This window comes from Scyliorhinus torazame, chromosome 2 (genome assembly GCF_047496885.1).
Source record: "Scyliorhinus torazame isolate Kashiwa2021f chromosome 2, sScyTor2.1, whole genome shotgun sequence".
NCBI lineage: Eukaryota > Metazoa > Chordata > Chondrichthyes > Carcharhiniformes > Scyliorhinidae > Scyliorhinus > Scyliorhinus torazame.
In genome coordinates, this window is record NC_092708.1 from 97,137,500 (window position 1) to 97,164,728 (window position 27,229).

At 51.4% G+C, this 27,229-nt stretch overlaps 1 protein-coding gene across 7 annotated transcripts in view; it reads left to right on the top strand.

Annotated features, from left to right (window-relative positions):
• Nucleotides 1-27,229, top strand: part of LOC140389850 (RNA-binding motif, single-stranded-interacting protein 1-like) — a 433,449-nt gene that overhangs the window by 41,335 nt on the left and 364,885 nt on the right. For 3 of the 7 annotated variants that reach the window (XM_072474435.1, XM_072474487.1, XM_072474444.1), the window contains exon 1: nt 20,059-20,270. The exons of the other annotated variants lie outside the window; for them this stretch is intronic. In XM_072474435.1, the coding sequence (XP_072330536.1) occupies nt 20,205-20,270 (66 nt within the window). In that variant the 5' untranslated portion in view covers nt 20,059-20,204. Of the gene's footprint in view, nt 1-20,058; nt 20,271-27,229 lie in introns of those variants that run through there. 7 annotated transcript variants of the gene reach the window in all.

The window sequence follows — 27,229 nt, forward strand, 5'->3', positions numbered from 1 at the left end:
CTTTATTACGCAGAGATGTGTAGCCTCCCGCAGCTGCTGCCGAAATGGCTGCAGCTCGGAGAGCCCACACATTTATACTCCGCCAACTGGGCGGAGCCAGCAGGCAGGGATCTACCCCCATACCTGTAGTACAGGGGCCTTACCGTAATACCCCTCGTATGCGGTATATACAATACAACAGTGGTGACTACCACATGGTCCCCCATAAATGAAGTTTTAAAAATGCAGTGCCCACATTAGAGCCGCATTGTAGATGAGGTTGAAGCATGTGACTCAAGCTATTGTGGCTTTTCTTGTGAAATGCAGCTACCACAAGCACTGCTCCTGGATATCAAAAGGCAGTTATTACATATATTTCATCTGTATATTGGGGTAGCTTTAGGTGGAAGCCTTATGTCTCATTTGATGTCAGTTCAGGTTGACTGCCTCTGTTCCTCCATAAAGGACAATGTTTCCTGGAAATATTGGCCACTAGTAAATAGATAAAAACCTCAATGCAGAAAGACCCAGTAGTCAGTAGCGAAAAGAAACAAGAAAAGAAGTTTTGGAAATGGTGCAATAAAGGAAGTTTTGAACTAAATTGTTCATTGTGGTCCTTTAACATGACTTTCACTGTTCCTGGTATCTGGGAAATGTAGGCAATTGTAAATCTAAACTTCAGTTATGGCAGATGTGAATGAGGTAGTAATGACGGAAAATTAGGTGTAACATCCATCACCATAATTGTAAAATAAGGTGTAACATCACTATAGCCTCATTTAAACATGCTTGCGAAATATGTCACACCTAAAATAAAACAACCAGGCATCAGTTTAACCGGTCACAGACCAATTTTTGTCATCCAAAATTGAGCAATGAAACAGGAAAATCTAGGCGAGTGAATCAGCTACAGACCGGGTAGTTTGCACGAGGACTTGCATAGGACATACAACACAGCAAGACAATCGGTCTACCAGGCCTGTGCTAGCTGTTTGTGTGAACTATCCCAGTTTTGCTTTTAACACCTGCTCTTTTCTGGCTGCTCCTCTCTCACCATGTTACTGCTACTCCAAACTTTTCAGGAAATGCTGGACGCCTGGCCTACCCCACCCCATTTCCCCCTCTGTCTCCCACTCAACCTCAAAACTTATGATCCCTATTCCCTAATCAAGAGATAGCCAGGGAGCGATTCTCAAAGGGGAATGCAGAAGTGAGCGAAACCTGGTAACACCACAACGAATAGTAACTCATTGAATTTGCGCCAGTGGTCACTGTTCGTGTGGCGTTTGCAGATTCTCCTGTGGGTCTCACCCTCCACAACCCAAAGATGTGCAGGCTAGGTGGATTGGCCACGTTAAATTGCCCTTTAATTGGAAAAGAAAATTCTGGGCACTCTAAGTTTAAAAAAAAGAAATTGTGCCAGTGACTAATATTAATTCTCCAAAACTTATGGTGCCTATTCCTTATTCTCACACTCATCCCCCAGCTTCTGCTCTTGACCCATTTTCCAGTCTTTGTTCCTGCATCCCCCAATCATTTATCAATATCTCTGTCTAGTCTCAGCCCTCTGCCTGACTGACTCCCAGACCCCTGTCCTATATTCTTAATGATATGGAGATGCCGGCGTTGGACTGGGGTGAGCACAGTAAGAAGTCTGACAACACCAGATTAAAGTCCAACAGGTTTGTTTCGAATCACTAGTTTTCGGAGCGCAGCTCCTTCTTCAGGTGAATCAGATGAAGGAGCAGCGCTCCGAAAGGTAGTGATTCGAAACAAATCTGTTGGACTTTAACCTGGTGTTGTAAGACTTCTTACTATATTCTTAAGTCACAAGGGAAGGCCATTTAATGCTTTGAGGCTGTTACCATTCATTGAGGTAATAGCTGATCTCTGACTTAACTCCATATACCCACCTTTGCCCCAGATCCCTTAATACCTTTGGTTAGCTAAAATCTATCAATTTTGAATTTAAAATTTGAGCGTCAGTTGCCTTTGGCAGAATAGAGTTTTGAACTTCGAACAACATTTGTTTGCAAAGTCACTCCTCAAGGAATTCCAGTGGCGGCCATGGAGTGAGTGGTCGCACACAGGGCTGTTCTGGCTCGAAGGTGTTGGTTTGAGCTCTTTTTACCCAAAAATGGGGTAATTTCGAATGGGAGGGGAACAGGGACCGAATCTATCAGGACATTGGAGCAAAGCTGGCGAAAAGGCTCGGCGGGTTCAACAACGCCGAAGCGGTATTATACCGAAGGCAGATCCGGTTTGGGGTACTGTACCCGGCGAAACTATGGGTGATTTATGAAGGCCGAGAGTATTATTTTGAAATCCCAGAGGAGGCCAATGACTTCATCAGAGGCCATAAACTGGCGGAGAACTGAATGTCGAGGGGAGACGGAGGAGTTGGAACATCAGAGATCGGAAGATGTGGGCATTGTGGGGGCCGGTGGGCTTTTTCTCGGGTGGGGTGATTTTGCCATTGTGATCATTTGTTAAGGGGCAACAAGTTTTTAAGGGGGTAACTGCCCCTCCCCTCCCCCTGCCCTTTGTGGTGTTCTTCTTTTTGGAAAGGGTGACCTGGGGTTTGCGATCTGTCATTGTTTATGTGGGAGAGGGTGGGGTCCACGGGGAGCCGTTTGCACAGACCAGGGCCGGAAAGGCGGTGGGGGGGAAGGTAGATAGGAGGAGCTCTCAGGCAGAAGCTATCACACTGGCAGGTAATGCTGGTGAAAGGAAGTGAGGTGGGGGAGGTGGCCTTGGGGGTTGACTGAGTGAAAGCCAGGGAGAGGTGGCGGGGAGGGTGGAAGTGATGTGGCAGTGTTGGAGATTGAGCGAGGTCATGGGCGGAGAAGGGAGCCACCTTTGATGGGCCCGGTTCAGGGCGAAATCAAAGGAGCTGGAATCAGAAGGGGTTGATGGCGAACGGTAGAGGGGAATGGAGGTGCAAGCCTCCAGTAAGGTTCGTAACGTGGAATGTACTGGGACTGAATGGCCAGTGAAGAGGTCTCGGGTCTTCGCGCAGTTGAGGAGCTTGAAGGCAAGGGTGGTCTTTTTGCAAGAGACGCACCTCCTGGTGAAGGATCAGGTCAGATTGAGATAGGGATGGATGGGTCAGGTATTTCATTCAGGATTTGATTCAAAGTCATGGGGGGTGGCCATTCTGCTGAGCAAAAGACCATAAGACCATAAGACATAGGAGACTCGGCCCATCGAGTCTGCTCCACCATTCAATCATGGCTGATATTTTTCTCAGCCCCATTCTCCTGCCTTCTCCCCAAAACCCCTTATTAATCAAGAACCTATCTATCTCTGTTTTAAAGACACTCAGTGATTTGGCCTCCACAGCCTTCTGCGGCAAAGAGTTCCACAGATTCACCACCCTCTGGCTGAAGAAATTCCTCCTCATCTCTATTTTAAGGGATCGTCCTTTAGTCTGAGATTGTGTTCTCTGGTTTGTAGGTGCCAAGGGAGCGCGGGACCCAGGCGGGAGGTATGAGATAGTGGAGGGGGCGCCGGTGGTGCATGTGAACATTTACGTGCCAAATTGGGCAGATGTGGGGTATGTGAAGGGGTTGCTGTTAACGATTCCAGACCTTGACATGCATCAGTTGATTATGGGGGAAGATTTTAATTGCATCCGGAAACCGAGGGGGAATAGGTCAAGTCCTAAGTCAATAGGAAGGCTGAGGATGACAAAGGGACTGAGAGGGTTTATAGAAAGGATGGGAATGGTGGTTTTGTGGTGGTTTAGGAACCCAGGGGCACAGGGAGTACTCATTCTTCTTGCTTGTGTACAAGGTAAACGCCAGAATTGGCTTTTTCGTAGTGGGCCAATCGGTGTTGATGGGGGTGGTGAAGGCGGAGTATGCGGGAATCGTGATCCAGACAATGCGCTGCACAGGCTGGACGTCAGGCTTAGTTCAAAGCAGAAGCAGAGGCCGGGATGGACATAAGGAGCAAAATTCTCCATCCCGCCCCGCCACATTTCTGCCCCGACCCGCCGGCGGGATGCTCCGTTACACCGACCGGTCAATGGGGTTTCCCATTGTGGGGCAGCCCCACGCCGTCGGGAAACCCCCGGGCGCCGGCAAAACGGAGACTCCCGCCGGCGGAGAATGACGCCCTAGATTCGGGGCTTTTGGCGGACAAGGAGTTCTGTGAGCAAGTGCAGACGGTGATCAGATACTATGTGGAGTTGAATCAGAATAGGGAGGTATTTTGGGAAGCACTGAAGGCGGTGGCTCACGGGGAGGTTACTCGTTCAAGGCGCAAAGAGACAGCAGGAGGAAGGAGGAGTATGGACGGCTGCTGGACGAGATAGTCGAGGTGGACAGGAAATATTCAAATGCCCCCACCAAAGAGAGGTAGGAGGAGAGAAAAAGGTAATGGGGCAGTTCGATAGGTTGACGGCGGCGAAGGCAGTGGGGCAGCTGTGGAGGGTGAGGGGGGGCTGCACTATAAATATGGAGAGAAGGCATATGCTGGCCCATCAGCAATGCAAACAAGCTGTGTCCAGGGAAATTCTGAGGGTGCGGTCAGGGAAGTGGGAGGTAGTGTTGGAACCGGGGAAGATTAACGAGGCGTTCAAGGAGTATTGCGAGAAGTTACATTGGGCCAATCCTGGTGGTCAGCGGTTTTTGGATGAGCTGGAATTCCCAAGGCTGGTTGAGGAGAGGAGGCAGGCGCTGGAGGAAGTGGTAGGGCTGAGAGATGTGATAGACGGTATAAAAGGAATGAAGTCAGGGAAGGCCCCGGGACTGGACGGTTACCCAGCAGAGTTCTATAAGGAGTTTGCGATGGAGATGGCATCACTTTTACTGGGGATGTTCAGTGAGGTGCTGGAGATGAAGGAGCTATTGAACACACTGACCAGGCATCAATCACGCTAATACCGAAGAAGGGGACGGATCTGTTGGAGTGTGGGTCATATAGGCCCATATCACTGTTCAACACGGATGTGAAAGTGTTGGCCAAGTTAGTGGTTGGGGGGGCAGCACGGTGGCACAGTGGTAGCACTGCAGTCTCACGGCGCCGAGGTCCCAGGTTCGATCCCGGCCCTGGGTCACTGTCTTTGTGGAGTTTGCACATTCTCCCCGTGTCTGTGTGGGTTTCGCCCCCACAACCCAAAGATGTACAGGGTAGGTGGATTGAACACGCTAAATTGCCCCTTAATTGGAAAAATGAATTGGGTACTCTAAATTTAAAAAAAACGTTAGCGGTTGGGAGAATGGAAGGGTACGATCCAGGGGTGATCGCAGAGGACCCAAACTGGTTTCATAAAGGGCAGGCAGCTTTCCATTAATATTAGGCAGTTAGTAAACATGATCATGACCCCTTCGAACGGACGGGTCTCTATGGTCAAGGAGAAGTTTTCGACCAGGTGGAGTGGTGGTACCTGTTTGAGATTTTGGGAAGGTTGGGTTTGGGCCAAAGTTTGCGGCCCGGTGGCGAGTGTACGGACAAACAAGATGAGTTCACAGAGCTTCGGTTGCACAAGGAAATAAGGCAGGGGTGTCCGCTGTCGCCGCTGCTGTTCGCGCTGGCGAGAGAGCCGTTGACGGTCAGTAGAGTGGCAGGAGATTGTGAGGGGGAGTAGGGAACAACACCGAGTGTCACTGTGCACAGAAAACCTGCTGCTGTTCATGTCGGACCCATTAGAGAGTATAGGGAGAATTATGGACATACTAGAGAGGTTTCGGGCCTTCTCTGGCCATACGTTGAATGTTGGAAAGAGCGAGCCAATCTTGGGGCATTGCCATTTAGGGTTGCCAGGGTCAGGTTGAGGTATTTGGGGATCCAGCTGGCGGAGGAGTGGGCAACAAAGCACAAATGGAACCTGACAAAGTTGGTGGCGGAGTTAGGGAGGACTTTAGGAGGTGGGATACACTGCACCTAACATTGGCGGGGAAGGTCCAAATGGTAAAAATGAACGTTCTGCCAAGGTTCCTGTTTGCATTCCAGGTCCTTCCGATCTTCATCCCGAAGATCTTTTTTCAGAAACTGGATGCAGCGATTTTGGAGTTTATATGGGCTGGGAAGGTACCTAGGATGAAGAAGGCCCTGCTACAGAGGCAGAAAGGGGGGTTGGTGCTACCAAGCCTGTTGCATTACTATTGGGCGGCAAATGCAGGGACGATGAGGCAGTGGTGGGAAGGAGTTGGGTTAGAGTGGGTTAGGATGGAGGAGGAGTCCTGTAGAGGGTTGATAGCTAAGTTGATATCCAAAACCTCAAGAAATCCCTCGAGAAATGGGGGTTGGCTTATACACCGAGAATAAAAGTGAATTGTGGGGGGTGGTTTCCATCTTGGCCATTTGTGGGCTCTATGTGAGCGTGTCTTAACTTCCCACGCATCCAATGATTCCTGAAAGATCAATACCAATGCCTCCACAATTTCCTCAGCTATCTCTTTTAGGACCTTGGCGTGTAGCCCATCCGGTCCAAGTACGGGTATGGGGAAAAGGCAAGCCGGATGCTGGCGCATCAGCTTCGGAAGCGGGACACAGCTAGGGAGATCGGGGGAGTTAAGGATAGGGGAGGGAGTGTGGTGCGGAGTGGGGTTGGCATCAATGGGGTCTTCAGGGACTTTTATGAGGAATTGTACCGGTCCGAGCCCCCATGGGAGGAGGGAGGGATGGGCCGCTTCCTGGACCAATTGAGGTTTCCGAAGGTGGAGGAGGAACTGGTGGCGGGATTGGGGGCCCCGAATGGGCTGGAGGAGCTGACCAAAGGGATAGGAAGCATGCAGGCGGGGAAGGCACCGGGGCCGGACGGTTTCCCGGTCGAATTCTATAAAAGATATATGGACATGTTGGGCCCGTTGCTAGTTAGGACCTTCAATGAGGCAAGGGAGGGGGGGTTTGCCCCCGACGATGTCCCGGGCACTGATCTCCTTGATCCTGAAGCGGGACAAGGATCCCCTGCAGTGTGGGTCTTACAGACCGATGTCCTTGCTAAATGTAGATGCCAAGGTGCTGGCGAAGGTCTTAGCCACGAGAATTGAGGATTGTGTGCCGCAGATCATCCACAAAGACCAGACGGGGTGCGTAAAGGGGAGACAGTTGAACGCGAATGTGCGGAGGCTTTTGAACGTTATCATGACGCCGGCGAGGGAGGGGGAGGCGGAGATAGTGGATGCGATGGACGCTGAGAAAGCCTTCGATAGTGTGGGGTTACCTGTGGGAGGCGCTGAAGAGATTTGGGTTTGGGGAGGGATTTGTCAGGTGGGTTAGGCTGTTGTATGAGGTCCCGATGGCAAGTGTGGCCACAAACAGGAGGAGGTTCGAGTACTTTTGGTTGCACCGAGGGACGAGGCAGGGGTGTCCCCTGTCCCCCCTGCTCTTTGCACTGGCGATTGAACCCCTGGCTATGGCACTGAGGGAGTCAAGGAACTGGAAGTGGGATGCGTTGCCGCTGTCCTTGGCGGGTAGGGTGCAGTCAGTCAAAATGACGGTGCTGCCAAGTTTTTTGTTCCTGTTCCAGTGCCTCCCCGTGTTTATCCCGAAGGCCTTCTTTAGGCGGGTTAACAGGCGTATAATGGGGTTTGTGTGGGCGTGAGGGACTCCGAGTGTGAGAAGGGTGTTCCTGGAGCGGAGTAGAGATAGAGGGGGGCTGGCGCTGCCCAACCGCTGTGGGTACTATTGGGCCGCCAATGCGACGATGGTGCGCAAGTGGGTGATGGAGGGGGAGAGGGCTGCATGGAAGAGGCTGGAGGCGGCATCTTGTGTGGGTACGAGTCTGGGGGTGCTGGCAACGGCGCCGCTGCCGCTCCCTCCAAAGAGATATACCACGAGCCCGGTGGTGGCGGCTGCCCTCAAAATCTGGGGGCAGTGGAGGCGGCACAGGGGGAAGTTGGGGCCTCGGTGTGGACCTCAATACGGGGGAACCACCGGTTCGTCACAGGGCGAACAGATGGAGGGTTTTCGGGGTGGCACTGGGCAGGGATACGAAGGTTGGCGGACCTGTTTGTGGACGGGAAGTTCGCGAGCCTGGGTGAGCTGGAGGTGAAGTACGGGCTCCCCCGTACCTTCAGGTACTTACAGGTAAGGGCGTTTGCCAGGTGGAGGGTGATGGAATTCCCGTGGCTGCTGCCACACACAGTACAGGACAGGGTGCTCTCGTGGGGGTGGGTGGGAGTGGGGAAGATCTCGGAAACTTACCAGGTGACGCAGGAGGAGGAGGATGCCTCGGTGGTGGAGGTGAAAGGTAAGTGGGAGGAGGAGTTGGGAGAGGAGATCGAAGAGGGGACGTGGGCAGATGCCCTAGGGAGGGTGAACTCTTCCTCATCGTGTACGAGGCTCAGCCTCATACAGTTTAAGGTGCTGTACAGGGCACACATGACCGGGACAAGGATGAGCTGGTTTTTTGGGGATGAGGACAGGTGTGTTAGGTCCTCAGGGAGCGAAGCAAATCACACCCATATGTGCTAGGCATGCCCAGCGCTGGAGGAATTTTGGAATGGCGTAGCGAGGACAGTGTCGAAGGTGGTAGGATCCAGGGTCAAACCGGGCTGGGGGCTCACAATATTTGGGATGGCAGAGTAGCCAGAAGTGCAGGAGGCGAAAGAGGCCGGAATTCTGGCCTTTGCGTCCCTGGTAGCCCGGTGAAGGATTCTTCTTCAGTGGAAGGATGCGAGGCCCCCAAGCGTGGAATCCTGGATCAGCGATATGGCGGGGTTTATTAAGTTGGAGAGGGTGCAATTCACCTTTAGAGGGTCGATACAAGGGTTCTTTAGGCGGTGGCAACCATTCTTAGACTTCCAGGCAGAACTGTAGACATTGGTCAATGGCAGCAGCAACTCGGGGGGGGGGTTACTTTATTTTTGTTTTTGTTATTTACACTGGAGGGTCTGAGGGGGTGTATATACCTGTTGTGTTAAGTCGGGGTGTTAATGTTAATTTATTATTTATGTACAGGGGGAGGGGGGTATGGAGGGTTGCTTTTCTAGACTGTGTTTTGTACTTAACCCTGTTGAGTTCCTTTTTCATTTTGTTATTGATATTTTATGAAAACCTTAATAAAAATTATTTTAAAAAAACAAACAAACAGTATCCAAAATGGTATACCTGTTTTGCATCCTGTTAGAAGATTCCAATTCCAATTCTCTTCCTACACCGAGTGGTGTACTAAGGCAGGCTTTTGTCTGTTTCCATAGCTAGTTTTTCCTGGGACAGGTTGCGTGTCTGTTGCCAGAGAATCGTAGAATCATAGAATTTACAGTGCCGAAGGAGGCCATTCAGCCCTTCGGGTCTGCACCAGCCCTTGGAAAGAGCACCATACTTAAGCCCAGACCTCTACCCCATAACCCAGTAACCCCACCTAACCTTTTTGGACACTAAGGGCAATTTGTCATGGCCAATCCACCTAACCTGCACAACTTTGGACTGTGGGAGAAAACCGGAGCACCCGGAGGAAATCCACGCAGACACGGGGGAGAACGTGCAGTCTCCGCACAGACAGTAACCCAAGCCAGGTATCGAACCGGGGACCCTGGAGCTGTGAAGCAACTGTGCTAACCACTATGCTACCATGCTGCCCTTTGTAGCTGAGGAGCGCCACTCCACATCAAGTATGGCTGACCAGTGATCTCACCCGCTTTTACCACCAGCCATTAGTGTGTGTTGGAAGGATTTGCAGGTTATGTATTACAACCCCTACGGCGTTCAAGGGGTGTGGAACATCCGGTTCCCCATGACCTCCACGGAATATGAACTTCCCCGATAACGAGGGGAGCCTTCATAGTATAAAAAGCCAGGTCGAAGTACAGGTCGAGGAGGGAGACTTTTCGGGAAATGGAGAGTCATTGTGTACAGAGAATAAAAGAGTATTACTGCATCCAGCTGGCCTTCCATGTGTGTTCACTCTGCGCGGATACTACACTATGAATGAAGGCCAACAAGTCCTGGGGTAGGACACAACCCAGGGCTTCTGGCTCAGAGACAGGGATGTTACCCACTGCACCACAAGACTTCCACGAGTTATAAGGTACCAGTAAGTAAAATATCCATTTTGGGGTGAACAGTTGAGGCTGACCTCTAATGCAAGTAAAGCATGTTGTGGCCTAAAAAGGGAGTTGACTTAGATGGGGCTGAAAACATTGGGCTGAATTCTTCCACCCCGCCCGCCGTAAGAATGCCACGGGCGAGACGCCGGCAATGGAAAAATGCATTGACCTCGGGCGCGATTCTCCGATCGCCTAGCGAACGTGGCCGGAGTAACCTATCCATTGGGTCACCTTCTATGCCAGCTCTCTTTATACACTGCAACCTAATGGATAATTAATATAAAGTTTACATTTTGCTCCCTTTAATATCTTGAAAACTTCAATTAAATGACTGCTTAATTTTATAAATTTCAGGAAATACAATCCAAGTTTCAGTAATCTTTTCATGTAGCCCAAATAACACTCTGATAAATCTATGCTGTACTACCTCTCCAAGCAAAATATCTCTTTCTGAGATGTGATGCCCAGAAACGCTCACAGTACTCCAGGTGGATTCTAACCAGCGTATTGTACAGCTGCAGCATAAATTCTAACCCCTACGACTGAATCACCATTTTGATTATTTTCTAAATTAGTCTTTGACATTTTAAGAATGTGTTCATGAACCTTGAAGTTTCTTTGTAAGTTTCTAGCTTTTCTCCATTTAAAAAGTATTCTCCTCTATTTTCTTTTGGTCCTCAATGGGTGACCTCACAACTACCTGCATTGAAATCTATTTGACACAGTTATGTGGATTCACATAGACCATTTGTATCTCTTTGTAATTTTATGGTTCTATCTTCACGACCGACAAATACCACTTTTTCAGTAAACTTGGATATGTTACTTTTTATCCCATCGCCTAAGGTGTTAATAAATGTGGTGAATAGTTGAGGCTCCATCTCAGATCCATGCAGGACAGTACTAGACACAACCTGTCCATTATCCATCCTCTTACCTGCACTCAGGCAATTTCCTAGCCACATAAATAATTTGCCTACATTTCCACAAACTTTGACTTTGTCCAACAGTCTCTAATTGAGGACTTTGTCAAATGTCTTCTGGAACTCCATATAAATAACACCTGTAGACATTTCTCTATCCACAACTTCAGTCAAGTCTCCCAAAATTCAGTCAGGTTCATCAGAAATGACTTAGCCTTTTCAAATCCATGCTGGTTCTCTCTGATTGACTGAACAGTTTCACGGTGTTCAATCACTCTGTCCTTAATTATAGACTCGGGTAATTTAAGGTTGAAATCAGGAAGCACTGTTTCATTCGGAACGAAACCTAGAACCTTTTCACCCAAAATGTATGATGAGTCAATTGAAATTTTCAACATTGAGAATGTCATTGATTACTCATCCAAACAGTTCAGTTTGAACGTAATCCCTTATATTCAGCGCTGCCAGTCCAGCCAGTTAAAATCTTGCGCAATTAAATTCTTAAGTGGTTATATTAGCATTTTAAACCGGCTGCTAATTAAATTTCAAATTACATCATGCTTTATACATCTCACCTTTAAGTCTGCATCTTTGCAAATAATTTATTGAAAACACATGAGTACACCAAGTACTCATATACTGGACGAAATCCTTCACCTCGCGATGCCGCAAACTACGATCGGGCAGAGAATCGGGCGCCGGATGAAATCGAGGTCCACGCCAGCACCAATTCAAGCGCCATGCTCTGTTCCCTCACTGGCGGTGATAATGAGGATTGCATGCCGCACCGGCAGTAGCATGCAAAACTGGCATATGCATGCATTTAAATGTGACTGGCGGGTTGGACACAGTCTGACCCGTTCTTCCGTGATGCACCACTCCTCTCAGGCAGGAGTCACATGGGCGTGAATTACTACAAGTTTACAAACATGGACCGGGTGCCATGGCTGCAGAAAGAGAGCGGGAGGCTAAAATAACACTGAAAAATCGTTGAACACTGTCGAGCTTGCTGGGGGGTGACTGCCCGTCACCCCCAACAATGTTCAACGATTTTTCAGTGTTACTTTAGCCTCCCGCTCTCCCTCGGCAGCCATGGCGAGTAGTGACTTGGTGCCAGGTCTGTGGACTTGGCATGTCCCGCTTGGGATCAGGGTGGCCTGGCTCAGAATGCCATTGCTGCAGTCTGTCTTTTAAACGCACCTCTTTAGTATTACCTATTGGCTCCTGGCTGCTCACACTGCTGAGTGCTCCCTGTGTCCTTTTAATGTTCAGAAGGCCTCTGATCGTTTGGGAGCCCACCCAGGCCACCGCCCTAGACACCCTCATACCCCAGCTGTTTCATCAAGGTGAGGGGCGTGACCAGACACAATCAAGGGCCCACCAGGTGTTGGCACTCCTCTGAAGCACTGTCCCACCGCAGAGGAAGCAGGGGATCAGCGGAGCTCACCTCAACCAGAGGAGACCTGCACCATGGCCTTTGGAACCCTCCTTGTTCTGTGCCCCTCTCATGCTCTCATGGCAGAGACCTTACCAATGACCCCTACCCCTCCAGATCACCACCTGTCTCCTCCTGGTGAGACTGGCAGCGCTGACTGCTTCTGCCACCACTTTCCAGGCAGTGTTTAGGAGGGCAGGCTTGAGTCTGCAGCCCAGGCTGGGGAAGAGAGTGGCCCTCCGCTCTTACATGAATGGAGCTGCGTGACAGCCTCGGACACCCGACCTTGGTGTGGATGGGGGGGGGGGGGGGGGGGGGGGGGGGGGCGGGGGGAGGGGGGGGGGAAGTCTTTTGTGAGTCATCCTGTGGCTGCAATGAGTGTGTGGTAAGTGGAGTGTTTAAAAAGAACTCCAGCTGCCAGACCCCTAGGCGTTAACTCTGACTCCAGCTGTTAGAACACCCGCTGGGAATGGAATTGCTTCGACTTCCGGTTGCGGCTCTGCGGAGCTAAATCGCACATTCGGCGGCTCCCGCGAAAACGGACTTTTGGTCTCTTTTCAGGGCCCCCAACGGCACTTTTTCGATGTTTCCCGGTGTGGGAAGGAGTCTATAACAGCTCCCCGTCAGTATATGGCTTCAACTAGGAGCGGGGCGACAAAAAAGGTGGTGCTGGACCCGAAGAAGGTGCGAGCGAAGAAGGACAAAATGGCGGCGGGCAGGGACCAGGCAGCGTGGATGCAGTGGGCGGAGGAGCAGCAGGAGGGTATCCAGCGCTGCTTCAGAGAGATTAAAACGGACCTGCTAGAGCCGATGAAGGCTTCTATTGATAAGCTGCTGGAGACACAGACGGCCCAGGGGGTGGCGATCCGCGAGGCTCGACAAAAGATCTCTGACAATGAGGACGAGATCTTGGGCCTGGCGGTAAAGATGAAGGCGCACGAGGCGCTCCACAAGAAATGGCAGGAGCGGTTCGAGGAGATGGAGAATCGGTCGAGGCGGAAGAATCTGCGGATTCTGGGCCTCCCGGAGGGGCTGGAGGGGCCAGACGTGGAGGCCTATGTGGTCACCATGTTGAACTCGCTGATGGGAGCGGGGTCCTTCCAGGGGCCCCTGGAGCTGGAAGGGCCCATAGAGTGCTGGCGAGGAGGCCCAAGGCTAACGACCTCCACGGGCGGTGCTGGTGAGGTCCCATCGGTTCATCGATCGGGAGTGTGTGCTCAGGTGGGCCAAGAAGGAGAGGAGCAGCAGGTGGGAGAATGCAGAGGTTCGAATATACCAGGACTGGAGTGCAGAGGTGGCGAAGAGGAGGGCCGGGTACAATCGAGCGAAGGCGGTGCTGCACAGGAAGGGGGTGACGTTTGGCATGTTGCAGCCGGCGCGACTGTGGGTCACCTACAAGGACTGGCACCATTATTTTGAGTCTCCGGAGGAGGCGTGGGCCTTTGTTCAGGCCGAGAAGTTGGACACAGATTGAGGGTCGGGATGGGCGATTGGGGACTGCGGTTGATATGTTTATTTTTTTTTCACGAGTGGGCGGGGGCCTTTGTATTGCTCCGGGTTTCTTTTTCTCTGTGTTTTTCTCTTTCGGGTTGGTAAGGATGGCTGGGGCGGGTTGGGAAGGGTGGCTGGGGCGGGTTGGGCACTGTTTTGGTTGGGTTGGTCGGGGGGGCTCTTGGAGGGGGTAGGTAAACGGAACAGGGGGGTGGACGGTGGTGAGATGGGGCCATGCGGGGGAGGGGGAGGCCCGAGTCGGGGGTGAGGGGACCGGGCCTGCAAAAGGAGCTGCGTCAGAGGTGGCGGGGCCGGGTAGGTGGAAAGCGCGGGCTTTTTCCCGCATTGAAGACTGGAGGGGGCGGGGCATGGGCGGGGAAGCGAGGGTTGTTTCCCGCGCTTAGAACGGAAGGGGGAGGGGGGAGAGCCTATGGATGGGAAACGGGAGAGGAGGATGTGCCACACAATTGGAGGAGTCGAAGGAGAGGCGGGAGTGGCCGGGGTCAGCAGGTGCGGAAGTGCAATGGGGGGAGTAAATCAGCTAGGATGGGTCGTAGCCGGGGGGGGGAATCGAGTTGCTGCTGCTATGGTTAAGGAGAAGCTGGAGCGAGTGGGGGGGGGATCGAGACGGGGGTATGCCGCTGTGGGGAACGGGCCGGGTGTGGGGTGCGGGCGTGTGGCTGGCCGAGGAAGGGTCATGGCTAGTCGGCGGGGGAGGGGGCGGGTAGCCCCCTGATCTGGCTGATAACCTGGAATGTAAGGGGACTGAACGGGCCGGTTAAGCGGGCCCGCGTGTTCGTGCACCTGAAGGGGCTGAAGGTGGATGTGGTTATGCTCCAGGAGACACACCTGAAGGTGGCAGACCAGGTAAGACTGAGGAAAGGGTGGGTAGGTCAGGTGTTTCACTCTGGGCTAGGTGCCAAAAATCGAGGGGTGGTGATCTTGATGGGAAAGAAGGTGTCATTCGAGGCGTCGAGCATTGTGGCAGATAATGGCGGTAGGTACATAATGTTAAGTGGTAAGTTCCAGGGAGAGAGGGTTGTACTGGTCAATGTTTATGCCCCGAACTGGGACGATGAGGGTTTTATGCGGCGTATGTTGGGTTGGATCCCAGACTTGGAAGTGGGGGGCCTGATAATGGGGGGAGAATTTATCACGGTGCTGGATCCGGCACTGGATCGCTCCAGGTCTAGGACGGGTAGGAAGCCGGCGGCGGCTAGAGTGCTGAGGGGGTTAATGGACCAGATGGGAGGGGTGGACCCTTGGAGATTTGCAAGGCCGGGGGCTAGGGAATTTTCATTCTTCTCACATGTCCATAAGGCTTATTCCCGAATTGACTTTTTCATTTTGAGTAGGGTGCTGATAGCGAGAGTAGAGGATACTGAGTATTCGGCAATAGCCATTTCGGACCACGCCCCGCATTGGGTGGACTTGGAGATGGGGAGGAGAGGGACCAGCGCCCGCTGTGGCGCTTGGAGGTGGGGCTGTTGGCGGACGAGGAGGTGAGAGAGCGGGTCCGAGGAAGTATAGAGAGGTACCTCGAGACCAACGACAACGGGGAGGTCCGAGTGGGGATAGTATGGGAGATACTGAAGGCGGTGGTGAGGGGAGAGCTGATCCCCATTAGGGCCGACAAGGAGCGGAGGGAGTGGGGGGAGAGGGAGAGGCTGGTGGGGGAGATGGTGAGGGTAGACAGGAGGTATGCGGAGGAGCCCGAGGAAGGATTGTTGAGGAAGAAGCGCAGCCTCCAGGCCGAATTCGAGCTGGTGACCACCAGGCAGGCGGACATGCAGTGGAGGAAGGCCCAGGGGGCGGTTTATGAATATGAGGAAAAGGCAAGCCGGATGCTGGCACATCAGCTTCGGAAGCGGGACGCAGCGAGGGAGATCGGGGGAGTTAAGGACAGGGAGGGAGCGTGGTGTGGAGTGGGGTTGGCATCAATGGGGTCGCCAGGGACTTTTACGAGGAATTGTACCGATCCGAGCCCCCACGGGAGGAGGGAGGGATGGGCCGCTTCCTGGACCAATTGAGGTTTCCAAAGGTGGAAGAGGAACTGGTGGCGGGTTTGGGGGCCCCGATTGGGCTGGAGGAGCTGATCAAAGGGATAGGAAGCATGCAGGCGGGGAAGGCACCGAGGCCGGACGGTTTCCCGGTCGAATTCTATAAAAAATATATGGACCTGTTGGGCCCGCTGTTAGTTAGGACCTTTAATGAGGCAACGGGGGTGGGGGGCTTTACCCCCGACGATGTCCCGGGCACTGATCTCCTTGATCCTGAAGCGGTCCACCCCCTGCAATGTGGGTCTTACAGACCGATTTCCTTGCTAAATGTAGATGCCAAGGTGCTGGCGAAGGTCTTAGCCACGAGGATTGAGGATTGTGTGCCGCAGATCATCCATGAAGACCAGACGGGGTTTGTGAAGGGGAGACAGTTGAACGCGAATGTACGGAGGCTTTTGAACGTTATCATGATGCCGGCGAGGGAGGGGGAGGCGGAGATAGTGGTGGCGATGGACGCTGAGAAAGCCTTCGATAGGCTAGAGTGGGGGTACCTGTGGGAGGTGCTGAAGAGGTTTGGGTTTGGGCAGGGGTTTGTCAGGTGGGTTAGGCTGTTGTATGAGGCCCCGATGGCGAGTGTGGCCACAAACAGGAAGAGGTCTGAGTACTTTCGGTTGCACCGAGGGTCGCGGAATGGGTGTCCCCCCTGCTCTTCGCACTGGCGATTGAACCCCTGGCTATGGCACTGAGGGAGTCAAGGAACTGGAGGGGGTTGGTGTGGGGTGGGGAGGAGCATAGGGTGTCACTTTATGCGGACAACCTGCTGCTGTATGTGGCGGACCCGGTGGGAGGAATGCCGGAAGTAATGAGGATTCTTAGTGAATTCGGCGACTTTTCGGGGTACAAGCTCAACATGGCGAAGAGTGAGCTGTTCGTAGTTCATCCAGGGGACCAGGAGAGGGGGGTTGGCGAGCTCCCACTAAAAAGGGCGGAGAGGAGCTTCAGGTATTTGGGGGTCCAGGTGGCCAGGAGCTGGGGGGCCCTGCATAGGCTTAATTTTACAAGGCTGGTGGAGCAAATGGAGGAGGAGTTCAAGAGGTGGGACGTGTTGCCGCTGTCCTTGGCGGGTAGGGTGCAGTCAATCAAAATGACAGTGCTCCCAAGGTTTTTGTTCCTGTACCAGTGCCGCCCCATGTTTATCCTGAAGGCTTTTTTCAGGCGGGTTAACAGGAGTATAATGGGGTTTGTGTGGGCGCGAGGGACTCCGAGGGTGAGAAGGGTGTTCCTGGAGCGGAGTAGAGATAGGGGGGAACTGGCACTGCCCAACCTCTGTGGGTAGTACTGGGCCGCCAATGCGACGATGGTGCGCAAGTGGGTGATGGAGGGGGAGGGGGCTGCATGGAAGAGGCTGGAGATGGCGTCTTGTGTGGGTATGAGTCTGGGGGCGCTGGCAACGGCGCCGCTGCCGCTCCCTCCAAGGAGGTATACCACCAGCCCGGTGGTGGTGGCTGCCCTCAAAATTTGGGGGCAGTAGAGGTGGCACAGGGGGAAGTTGGGGCCTCGGCGTGGACCCCATTACGGGGGAACCACTGGTTCGCCCCAGGAAGAACAGGTGGAGGATTTGCTGGGTGGCACAGGGCAGGGATACGAAGGTTGGGGGACCTGTTTGTGGATGTGAAGTTTGTGAGCCTGGGTGAGCTGGAGGAGAAGTATGGGCTCCCCCCCGGGGAACACCTTCAGGTACTTACAGGTAAGGGCGTTTGCCAGACGGCATGTGGAGGAATTCCCGCGGCTACTGCCACACACAGTACAGGACAGGGTGCTCTCGGGGGGGTGGGTGGGAGTGGGGAAGATCTCGGAAACTTACCAGGTGATGCAGGAGGAGGAGGAGGCCTCGGTGGTGGAGGTAAAAGGTAAGTGGGAGGAGGAGTTGGGAGAGGAAATTGAGGAAGGGACGTGGGCAGATGCCCTGGGGAGGGTGAACTCTTCCTCATCATGCGCGAGGCTCAGCCTCATACAGTTTAAGGTGCTGCATAGGGCACACATGACCAGGACAAGGATGAGCCGTTTTTCTGGGGGTGAGGACAGGTGTGTTAGGTGCTCAGGGAGCCCAGCAAACCACACCCATATGTTCTGGGCATGCCCAGCGCTGGAGGAATTTTGGAAGGGCGTAGCGAGGACGGTGTCGAGGGTGGTAGGATCCAGGGACAGACCGGGCTGGGGGCTCGCAATATTTGGGGTGGCAGAGGAGCCAGGAGTGCAGGAGGCGAAAGAGGCCGGAATTCTGGCCTTTGCGTCCCTGGTAGCCCAGCGAAGGATTCTTCTTCAGTGGAAAGATGCGAGGCCCCCAAGCGTGGAATCCTGGATCAGTGATATGGCGGGGTTTATTAAATTGGAGAGGGTGAAATTCGCCTTGAGAGGGTCAGTACAAGGGTTCTTTAGGCGGTGGCAACCGTTGTTAGACTTCCTGGCAGAATGATAGACATTGGTCAATGGCAGCAGCAGCTCTGGGGGTGGGGGGTTACTTTATTTTTGTTTTTGTTATTTACACTGAAGGGTCTGAGGGGATGTATATACCTGTTGTGTTCAGTCGTGGTGTTAATGTTAATTTATTATTTATGTGGGCGGGGGGGGGGGGTTGTTTTTCTAGATTGTGTTTTGTACTTAACCCTGTTGCGTTCTTTTTTTCATTTTGTTATTGATATTTTATGAAAACCTTTAATTAAACTTATTTATTTTTAGAAAAGGGAATGGAATTGCTCGAAATTTCCACCAGTACATTTGCATATCCTGGCTTGCTTACTCAATAGCGCCCCCAATGAAAATGTGAATTGCATGCAACTCAGTCCTGGCGTCAAAACCTAGGGTGTAATCGAACGGCCTCATCGCACCCAACTCGGTGACTGGCACTCGCGAGAGGCCTCTCTCGTTGGGCGAGATCCAGATTTACATATTTAAGTGAGCCATTAGGCTCATTTAAATAAGTTGCCGCCTGATGCTTCGAGGACTGGGAACGAATGCCTTCGCCCTGGGGGATCTCGCCATGCCGCCGTTTAGCACTGGTCTGCACAAACATGCACCAGGCATAATGGCATCTGGGGGGGTCTCCCAGGTCATCTAAGGCCCCCGGCTGGTTGGGCTCTGGGCTGGGTGGTTTCCTGGTACTCCCACTGCCACCTAGGCACCTTGGCACTGCCACCCTGGTTCCTTTACACTGACATCTAGGCACACTGGCAGTGCCGCATGGGCACCCTGGCAGTGCCACATGGGCACCCTGGCAGTGCCGCATGGGCACCCTGGCAGTGCCGCATGGGCACCCTGGCAGTGCCACATGGGCACCCTGGCAGTGCCACATGGGCACCCTGGTAGTGCCCAATGGGCTCCCTGGCTGCATGGCACTGCCAAGATGTCTGGGTAGCCCTGCCATCCAGCAGGGGCACTACCAGGATGGCAAGGGCACTGCGAGGGTGCCAGGCTGACAGTGTCAAGATGTTCAGGTGCCAGGTTGTCCGTGCAGGGATTGCGCCCGGGGGGGTGCCTTGCCCTTCAGAGGTAGGGTGATGGGGGCTAGAGGACCCCGTAAGAGGTATGTTGGGGTGCTGGGGGGGGGGGGGGGGGTGCGCAGGCCACAGTGGGGAGTCCGAGGGGGGGTCAAGAGATCCAGGCAGCATTTAAAATGAGGGAAGTGTGGCCTCGGTGGGGTGTTCTTTGTTGAGGCCAAAAAACAGAGTCCCATTTGATAGCCGGGTCGTTCTCGCAGGAGCCTAGTCAGACCCCGCTTTATGCGCCTAAATGGGACTCTGTTTTTTGGGTGTTAAATTATGCTCTCAATCTCCCAAACTGAGAATTTTGCCCACTTTATAATACTGAAATATTTACTTCACCAGTGTATGTATAAAAAGTTGGTAACTTACCTTTTCAATTAATTTACACTGATATAACTTCAGTGTACAAACAGGCGCTTTTTGTGTTCCTGATTGTCACACAGAGCTGCCTATAGATTGTTGTTATATTTGCCATTTTCTTTTCAATTAAAAAAAAAGAAAATCAATAGAAGAAAATGTCTGTATTGACATCTTTCACGTTACAAAGAAATCTGTTTTAATTCCTTTCTGCCTTACTTGCTGCACCCCGTAGAGACATGAGAGCCTGAGGCAAAATGCCATTCATTCATCAGCGTGATCTCAGTTTGCCTCCTCCCTCTGCCCTGTGGTTTTTCAGACTCCTCCCAAAACTAAGGCCTACTGACTGATCTGCCAGTGAGTTATGTGGTGCTCCCCCACAAACAGGCTGATTTGCAGATTTGCTGTTTGAGGCTTGTTTCCTGTGCAACATAATCTTACTCGTGTGATTTGACTGTGTGGCACCAAGGGCTGTAAAGATGCTGCTTTCTATGCCACAGATGGGGTTTGGCCCTCGCTCTAGCCCTGTACAGCAAGCTAAAAAGGTAAATCCAGAGCTTTTTGCATCTGTTGTGCTGTTCGATGAATTGATGATTGTATGTTTTGATACTCCATTTACGATAGATGAAGGAGGCAGCTATGTAAGCTGGGTTTTTTTTTTAAATTAAGGAAATGACTGAGAAGGAAGTTGCAGGAGCTCAAGCACTCTCATCAAAGGAAGTCTTGTAATGTCCCCAGCAGCAGAATTCTTAGACTAGTAACCAGGCCAACATCTTCTGGTCTTTAAAAATTTATGTTCGTTTTTGTATATTAAGTGTGTGACGATGATATTAGTTTTTTATGAAAGGCACATTATTTAAAATGTAGTTGAAAACACTGAAATATTTCACCTTTGTAATGTATTTGATTTGTAGTTTCGAGTTTTGCTGTGGATGCGATAATCGTGGATCTGCTTTCAGTGAGCAGATGGTTTATTTTAATCCTCCCATATTGCACATTTATAAAAGTTACACATAATTTACAGTATTGCACTATGAAGTCTGGCTTTTCCTGGCTGAGGCAGTGGCTGTACTGTTTTTCAAAAGAACCTTCTCGGATTTAAAAAAATTATTTCGTGGGATATGGGCGTTGCTGGCAAGGCCAGTTTGTTGTACATCCCTAAAACCCCTTGAACTAAGTGGCTTGCTAGGCCATTTAAGAGGGCAGTTAAGAGTCAACTGCAATGCTGTGGGTCTAGAGTCACATTTAGGCCAAACCAGGTAAGGATAGTAGTAAAGAACGTTCGTAAATCAGATGGATTTTTACAAAAGTCGATTGCTGAGACTAGCTTTATATTCCAGATATACCAATTGAATTTAAATTCCGTTTGCTGTTATGGTGGGATTTGAACCCATGTTCACTGAGCAATAGCCTGGGCCTCTGGATTACTAGTCCAGTGACAGTACCATGATGCCATCATCTCCCCACCAATTCAGCTGCATACTCTTGTAAAAGTGCATTAAAAATAGGACTTCAACCACTTAACAGAGTAGTAGTGTTAGACTGTTCAGTCCGTCAGAGATGTGGAAAGGATGTAATATGGAGTGATGTAAATACAGAATGCATTTTTCTGTGATATATGGTGAATCTTTCCAACATTTCAATTGCAAAAGAACTGCATAACTACATTTTCTTTGTACTGTTTGTCCTTTACGTTTTTTTTACCATCTTTTAACTGGTATTTTACCCTTGTATATCATTTAACCGTTATTGTTAGTCACCAGACGCAGAATTCCATATTGTAAATGCTTTTGACTTTGCTATGATCAATCTGCATCTATGATGTTTGGATACAGTGGAAACATGCCTGTTGTAACGTTTGGGGCAGAAACAATTCAGATCAATTTATAATTTAATTTTTTTTAAAAATCTGTTCAAAATCAATATTGGCATAAATCTAGATACAAACCTGGAACTATTTGCCAGTATATATATATAGGGTATTACAAAAAAGTCACACTGCTTCGAGCCATTCCAATTGCTTTCATGGAAAACTGTGCTCAGGTAGGGAGAACTTAGATGATGTGGAAATTCTGCAATATCCAGATGTGCATTCGTATTGAACTGATTCACAAAAAAATTATATTTGCATACAGTGTTTTGTTCATTACGCCAAATGCTGGTGACAAATGATTTTTTAAAAAATTCTATTTCTATGTACTGGCTTACACGAGTAGTTGTGTTTCTTACCTCTGTCCAGTACCTTTGGTTGGCATTAGCAGGTTGGTGAATGTAATTTATTGCAGTCTTTCATGTCCCAGGAAACCACTCCTTGCCTCAGGACTAGCTTTGAAGCAGGCCAGTGGGTCTAATTCACTGGATTCTTCATGGACCAGCTTTGGGCTTCTACACATACATATCCTCCAGATTCAGACCCTAAACTGGATTTTATTGAAATGTTAATTCCTGGAACTGCTGGTTCTGCGTGCAGGAATTAAATTAGCACACCCAGATAAGGAACAGGTTATTGAACTGTGTGATGTGTTACTAAGCTATAGGCCAGAATTTTGCAGAGTTAGCAGATGTCCTGCCACCAGAGTTGAAAGCGGGGGATTGTCCCCGCTTCGGCAGTCTGTAGGACCCTCAGCTGTAGCTGGCTGCTGACTGTGCTTCCATCGTACTAAGGACAGAAGCCGGCCCCAAGAGCTGCCGGCCTTATTGGAGGGTCAGCAGCTCAACATCACCACCACAAGTGGTGGTCATTTCTGGGGCTGTGCCAATAGGATGAGAGTGCATTGATGGTCGCCGCCCTTGAAGAAGGGTAACAAGGATTGTGGGTAGCCGGGACCTGGCAGTCAGGTCCTGGTGATTGTCAGGCGTGGGGAAGTGCAAGGCGAGGGCCTATTCTTCGTGGACAGACAGTGCTATTGCTCTGGTGGTAACCATTGCCACAGGGATCCCTCTGTCAGCCATGGATGCACAAGAAATAATCTCCTCCCTTCAAGAGCCCACTAGGCAGCCACAAGGTTCCACTGGACAGTCTTCTCATACAGCAACATTGCACCCAGTCAGAGTCAGGAATTGTCTCAGTTTTGCTTGCAGCGGGCAATTCATCTGCCACCATTCCCAACCCCAGTAAAATAGCGTGGTGGTGGGAATATGTTAGGCCTGATGTTCAATGCCTTCCTGTGCATTCTATGAGTCCTCCTGTATCCCAGTTTTTCCTCAAAGGGATGGTAAAATTCAGCCCCTAGAAACAAGAAATGCCCAGTGTCAGTGCCTGGCCCATGAGCTCAGCTGGGTTTGGAGTGATGATATGATGGGATTGAAGTTAAAAAATATTTACACAAATAGGATCCAAGTAAACTCTTCCTTTTTTAAAAATATTTTTTATTCCAAACATAATGCACAAAATTACACAACCATCTAAAAAACTGCTAAAGTACAAATAGTTTGTCACTTACCCCATTTTTAAACCTTGCCCAATTTAACCATCCCCTCGAAAAGACGCTCCACCCCATCCAGCTCCCATTCTTACTCGCCAGTGATAAACAAATCTTAAACACAGAGGGTGGCACAGTGGTTAGCACTGCTGCCTCACAGCAGCAGGGATCCGGGTTCAATTCCAGCTGGGTGGAGTTTGTACTTTCTCTCCATGTCTGCGTGGGTTTCCTTCGGGTGTGCCAGCTTCCTCCCGCACTCCAAAGATGTGCAGGTTAGGTAGGTTATGGGGATAGGGATGGGGAGTGAGCCTAGGTAGGGTACTTTTCAGAGGGTTGGTGCAGACTCGATGGGCTGATTGGCCTCCTTCTGCATTGTGGGAATTCTATCGTTCTATGGTTCTATACAAACCGCTTCCATCTCACGCAAAATCCCTCCTCTGACCCTCTAAGAGCAAACTTAATTTTCTCCACCTCACCTACATCCAACCCCAGGCAGAAGTGAAGAATTGTACACAGTTATAAATAACAATGAAACAGCCTGGAGGCTTTGGTCATCGTGGCCAGGGATTTCAACAAGGCCGACCTCAAGAGTGTACTGCAAAATTCCACCAAAACATCTCCTGTCCCAGTGGGGGTGAGAACACTCTTGACCACTGCAACACAAAAATCACAGGTGCCTACTGATCCATCTCCCGACCGCACTTCGGCAAATCAGACCATAAGACGGTGCTCCTTCTCCCGGCGTACAAGCAGAAACTCAAGCGGGAGAATCTGGTTAAAAAGGTTGTGCAGTGCTGGTCCTAGGCAACAGAAGAGCTCCTACGTGACTGCTTGGAGTCAGTGGACTGGCCCATATTTAAGAACTCAGCGACCAACCCGAAACGTGTATGCCCCCACCGTCACAGATTTTATCAGCAAATGTGTAGACGACTGCATGTCAAAGAAAGTAGTACGTATATTCCCCAACTGGAAACCTATTATGTATTTTATTTTCATGTACGGAATGATCTGTCTGAGCTGCACGCAAAACAATATTTTTCATAGTAACTTGGTATACGTGACAATAAACAAATCCAAATCCAATTGTAGGAATTCCCCCGTGTTCCCAAGCCATGTCGCTGACTTCGGTGGTGCTGCCAAACTCCACCCTAGCAGAATTCGCCACGGAGCAATCAAATGCGAAGGCCACAACATCGGACCCCTTCCCCTCCAATAATTCCGGCATCTCCGACATGCCAAAGATCGCCACCAGCGGGCGTGGCCCCACCCTCACCCCCATTCTCTCCGACAATGTCTCAAAGATCGATGGCCAAAACTCTATTAGTTTCGGGCAGGACCAGAACATGTATAATGATTCGCCAGCCCTGTGCGCACCTATTCTCCACCTGAGGGAGATGGAGCGGGATTCTCCGACCCCCCGCCGTCCTCCTAATTCTCCAGCCCCCCAAAAATCGGTGTGGCGTGAGGCGCGCCGCCTGCCTCGGAGAATGGCGGGGTCCAGCGCGACTCAATGGGCGCTGGGGCTGCCCGAATTCTCCGGCCCGCGATGGGCCGAAGTCCCGCCCATCTTTTGCCAGTCCCGCCGGCGTAAATTGGAGTAGGTCCCTTACTGGCGGGACCTGGTGGCGCGGGCGGGCTCCGGGGTTCTTGGGGGGGCACGGGGGGATCTTGCCCTGGGAGGTGCCCCCATGGTGGCCTGGCCTATGATTGGGGCCCACCGATCCGTGGGCGGCCTGTGCCGTGGGGGCACTCTATCCTTCCGCACCGGAGGCTGTACCGGTCCGCCATTCCCGGTGTGGAAGCAGCTCCCTCTGCACATGCGCGGGGATGACGCCAGCACGCGCTGGTGCTCCCGCGCATGCACCAACTCGCACTGGCCGGCGGAGGCCCTTCGGTGCCAGTTGGCACGACGCCAAGCCCCTTTCCTGCTGGCCGGCGGGGCGCAAACCACTCCGCGGCGGGCCTAGCCCCTGAAGGTGCGGAGGTTTCCGCACCTTTGGGGAAGCCCGACACCGGAGTGGTTCATGCCACTCCGTCCCACCTGGACCCCCCGCCCCGCCGGGTAGGGGAGAATCCCGCCCATGAGCTCTGTGGACCACCTTGAACTGTACCAGGCTCACCCTGGCACACGAGGAAGCCAAGTTCACCCGATACAGAATTTCACTCCAGGCAGTCCCCCACTCCATCCCAGTTCCTCCTCCCACTTCCCATTTATTTCCTCTAATGGCCCCTTCCCAGTTTCCAGTAGCTACCAATAAATATCTGCAATCCTCCCTTCTCCCAACTCATTATCTGATAAAAACCTATCCAGTAGGGTATGACTTGGCAGCTGAGGGAACGAAGGGAGCTCCTTTTGCGCAAAGTCACAGACCTGTCTGTATCTGAATTCACATTCCCTCAGCAACTGTTTCGCCCCTACAACTCTTCCAACCCCATGAGTCCCCCGTCCACAAACAAGTCCCTAATCTGCTTCACCACCTCCCTATTCCAACTCCTAAAAGAGGCGTCCACCCTCCCTGGTGCAAAGCCATGTATCCCACATATCGGGCCAGTACTGACATTGAGAATGGGTATGAGAAGTGTATCAACCATGATTGAATGGAAGAAATGACTCGATGGGCCGAATGGCCTAATTCTGCTCCTATGTTTTATGGTCTTATGGACACCCCCAACTCCCAGCACCGCCACACCTTTTACACATTTTCTGCCCAATGATAATAAAGCAAATTTGGATGCTCCAGCCCCCACGCATGCCATCCCCTCTGCAGGAAAGCCCTCCGAATCCTGGGTATCTTGCCTGCCCACATGAAGGGCAAAATTAGCTTTTCTACCCTCTGAAAAAATGCCTCAGGGAGGAATTTTGGGAGGGACTGAAACATAAACAAAAACCTCGGGAGAATGTTCAGCTTTATGGACTGCACTCTCCTCGCCAAGGACAACAGGAGGGCTTCGCACCTTCTTAGATGCCCTCTCACCCCCTCTACCAAACTGGCCAAGTTCCATTTGTGCATTGTCGCCCAATCATGAACCACCTGAATCCCCAAATACCTTGTTTTTGCCAGCTTGAAGGGCAGGGCTCCCAAGTTAGCACTTCACCCCTGGGCATTCACCGGGAATATCTCACTCTTCAGCAGATTGTGTTTCATAGAGTCCCTACAGTGCAGAAGGAGACCATTAGGACCATCAAGTCTGCACCAGCCCTTGGAAAGAGCTCCATACACAAGCCCACACCTCCACCCTATCCCTGTAACCCAGTAACCCCACCTAACCTTTTTGGAAACTAAGGGGTAATCTAGCTCAGCCAATCCACTTAACCTGCAATTCATTGGACTGTGGGAGGAAACCCGAAGGAAACCCTTGCAGACACGGGGAGAAAGTGCAAACTCCACACAGTCACCCAAAGCTGGTATTGAACCTGGGCCCTAGAATTGTGAGGCAGCAGTGCTAACCACTGTGCAACAGTGCCATCCAAGAGCTTGTACCCTGAAAAGGCGCGAAACTTCCCTAACAGGCGCAATAACCTTTCCATGCACGCCAGCGGGTCTGAGACATATAGCAACAGGTAATCCGCATAGAGTGACACCTTTGTTCCCTATCTTCCCTTTCAATACCCTTCCACTCTTTTGATGCCTACAAGGTGATAGCCAAAGGCTCAATATCCAACACAAACAATAGAAGGGACAGTGGGCATCCCTGTCTCGTGCCCCTCCAGTCACCTCGCCAACACCTTAGCTAGCACCTTCAAGTCAGTATTCAGAAGGGAAAACGGCCCATATGACCCACACTCCACTGGGTCCTTAACCTTTTTTAGAATCAAAGAGATTGACCCCTGCGCAAACATGGCCAGCAACTCTCCCCATGCCAATGAACCATTGTACATCCCCAGGAGATGTCAAAGCTGCCATGAATCCTTTCTTTATTCTTTCCTGGTAGGTGTCACTGACAAGACCAGTATTTGTCTCCCTCCCTAATTGTCCTTGAACTGAGTGGCTTTCTAGGCCATTTCAGAGGTCAGTTCAGAGTCAACCATTTTGCTATGGGTCTGGAGCCACATGTGGGCCCGATCAGGTAAGGATGGTGGA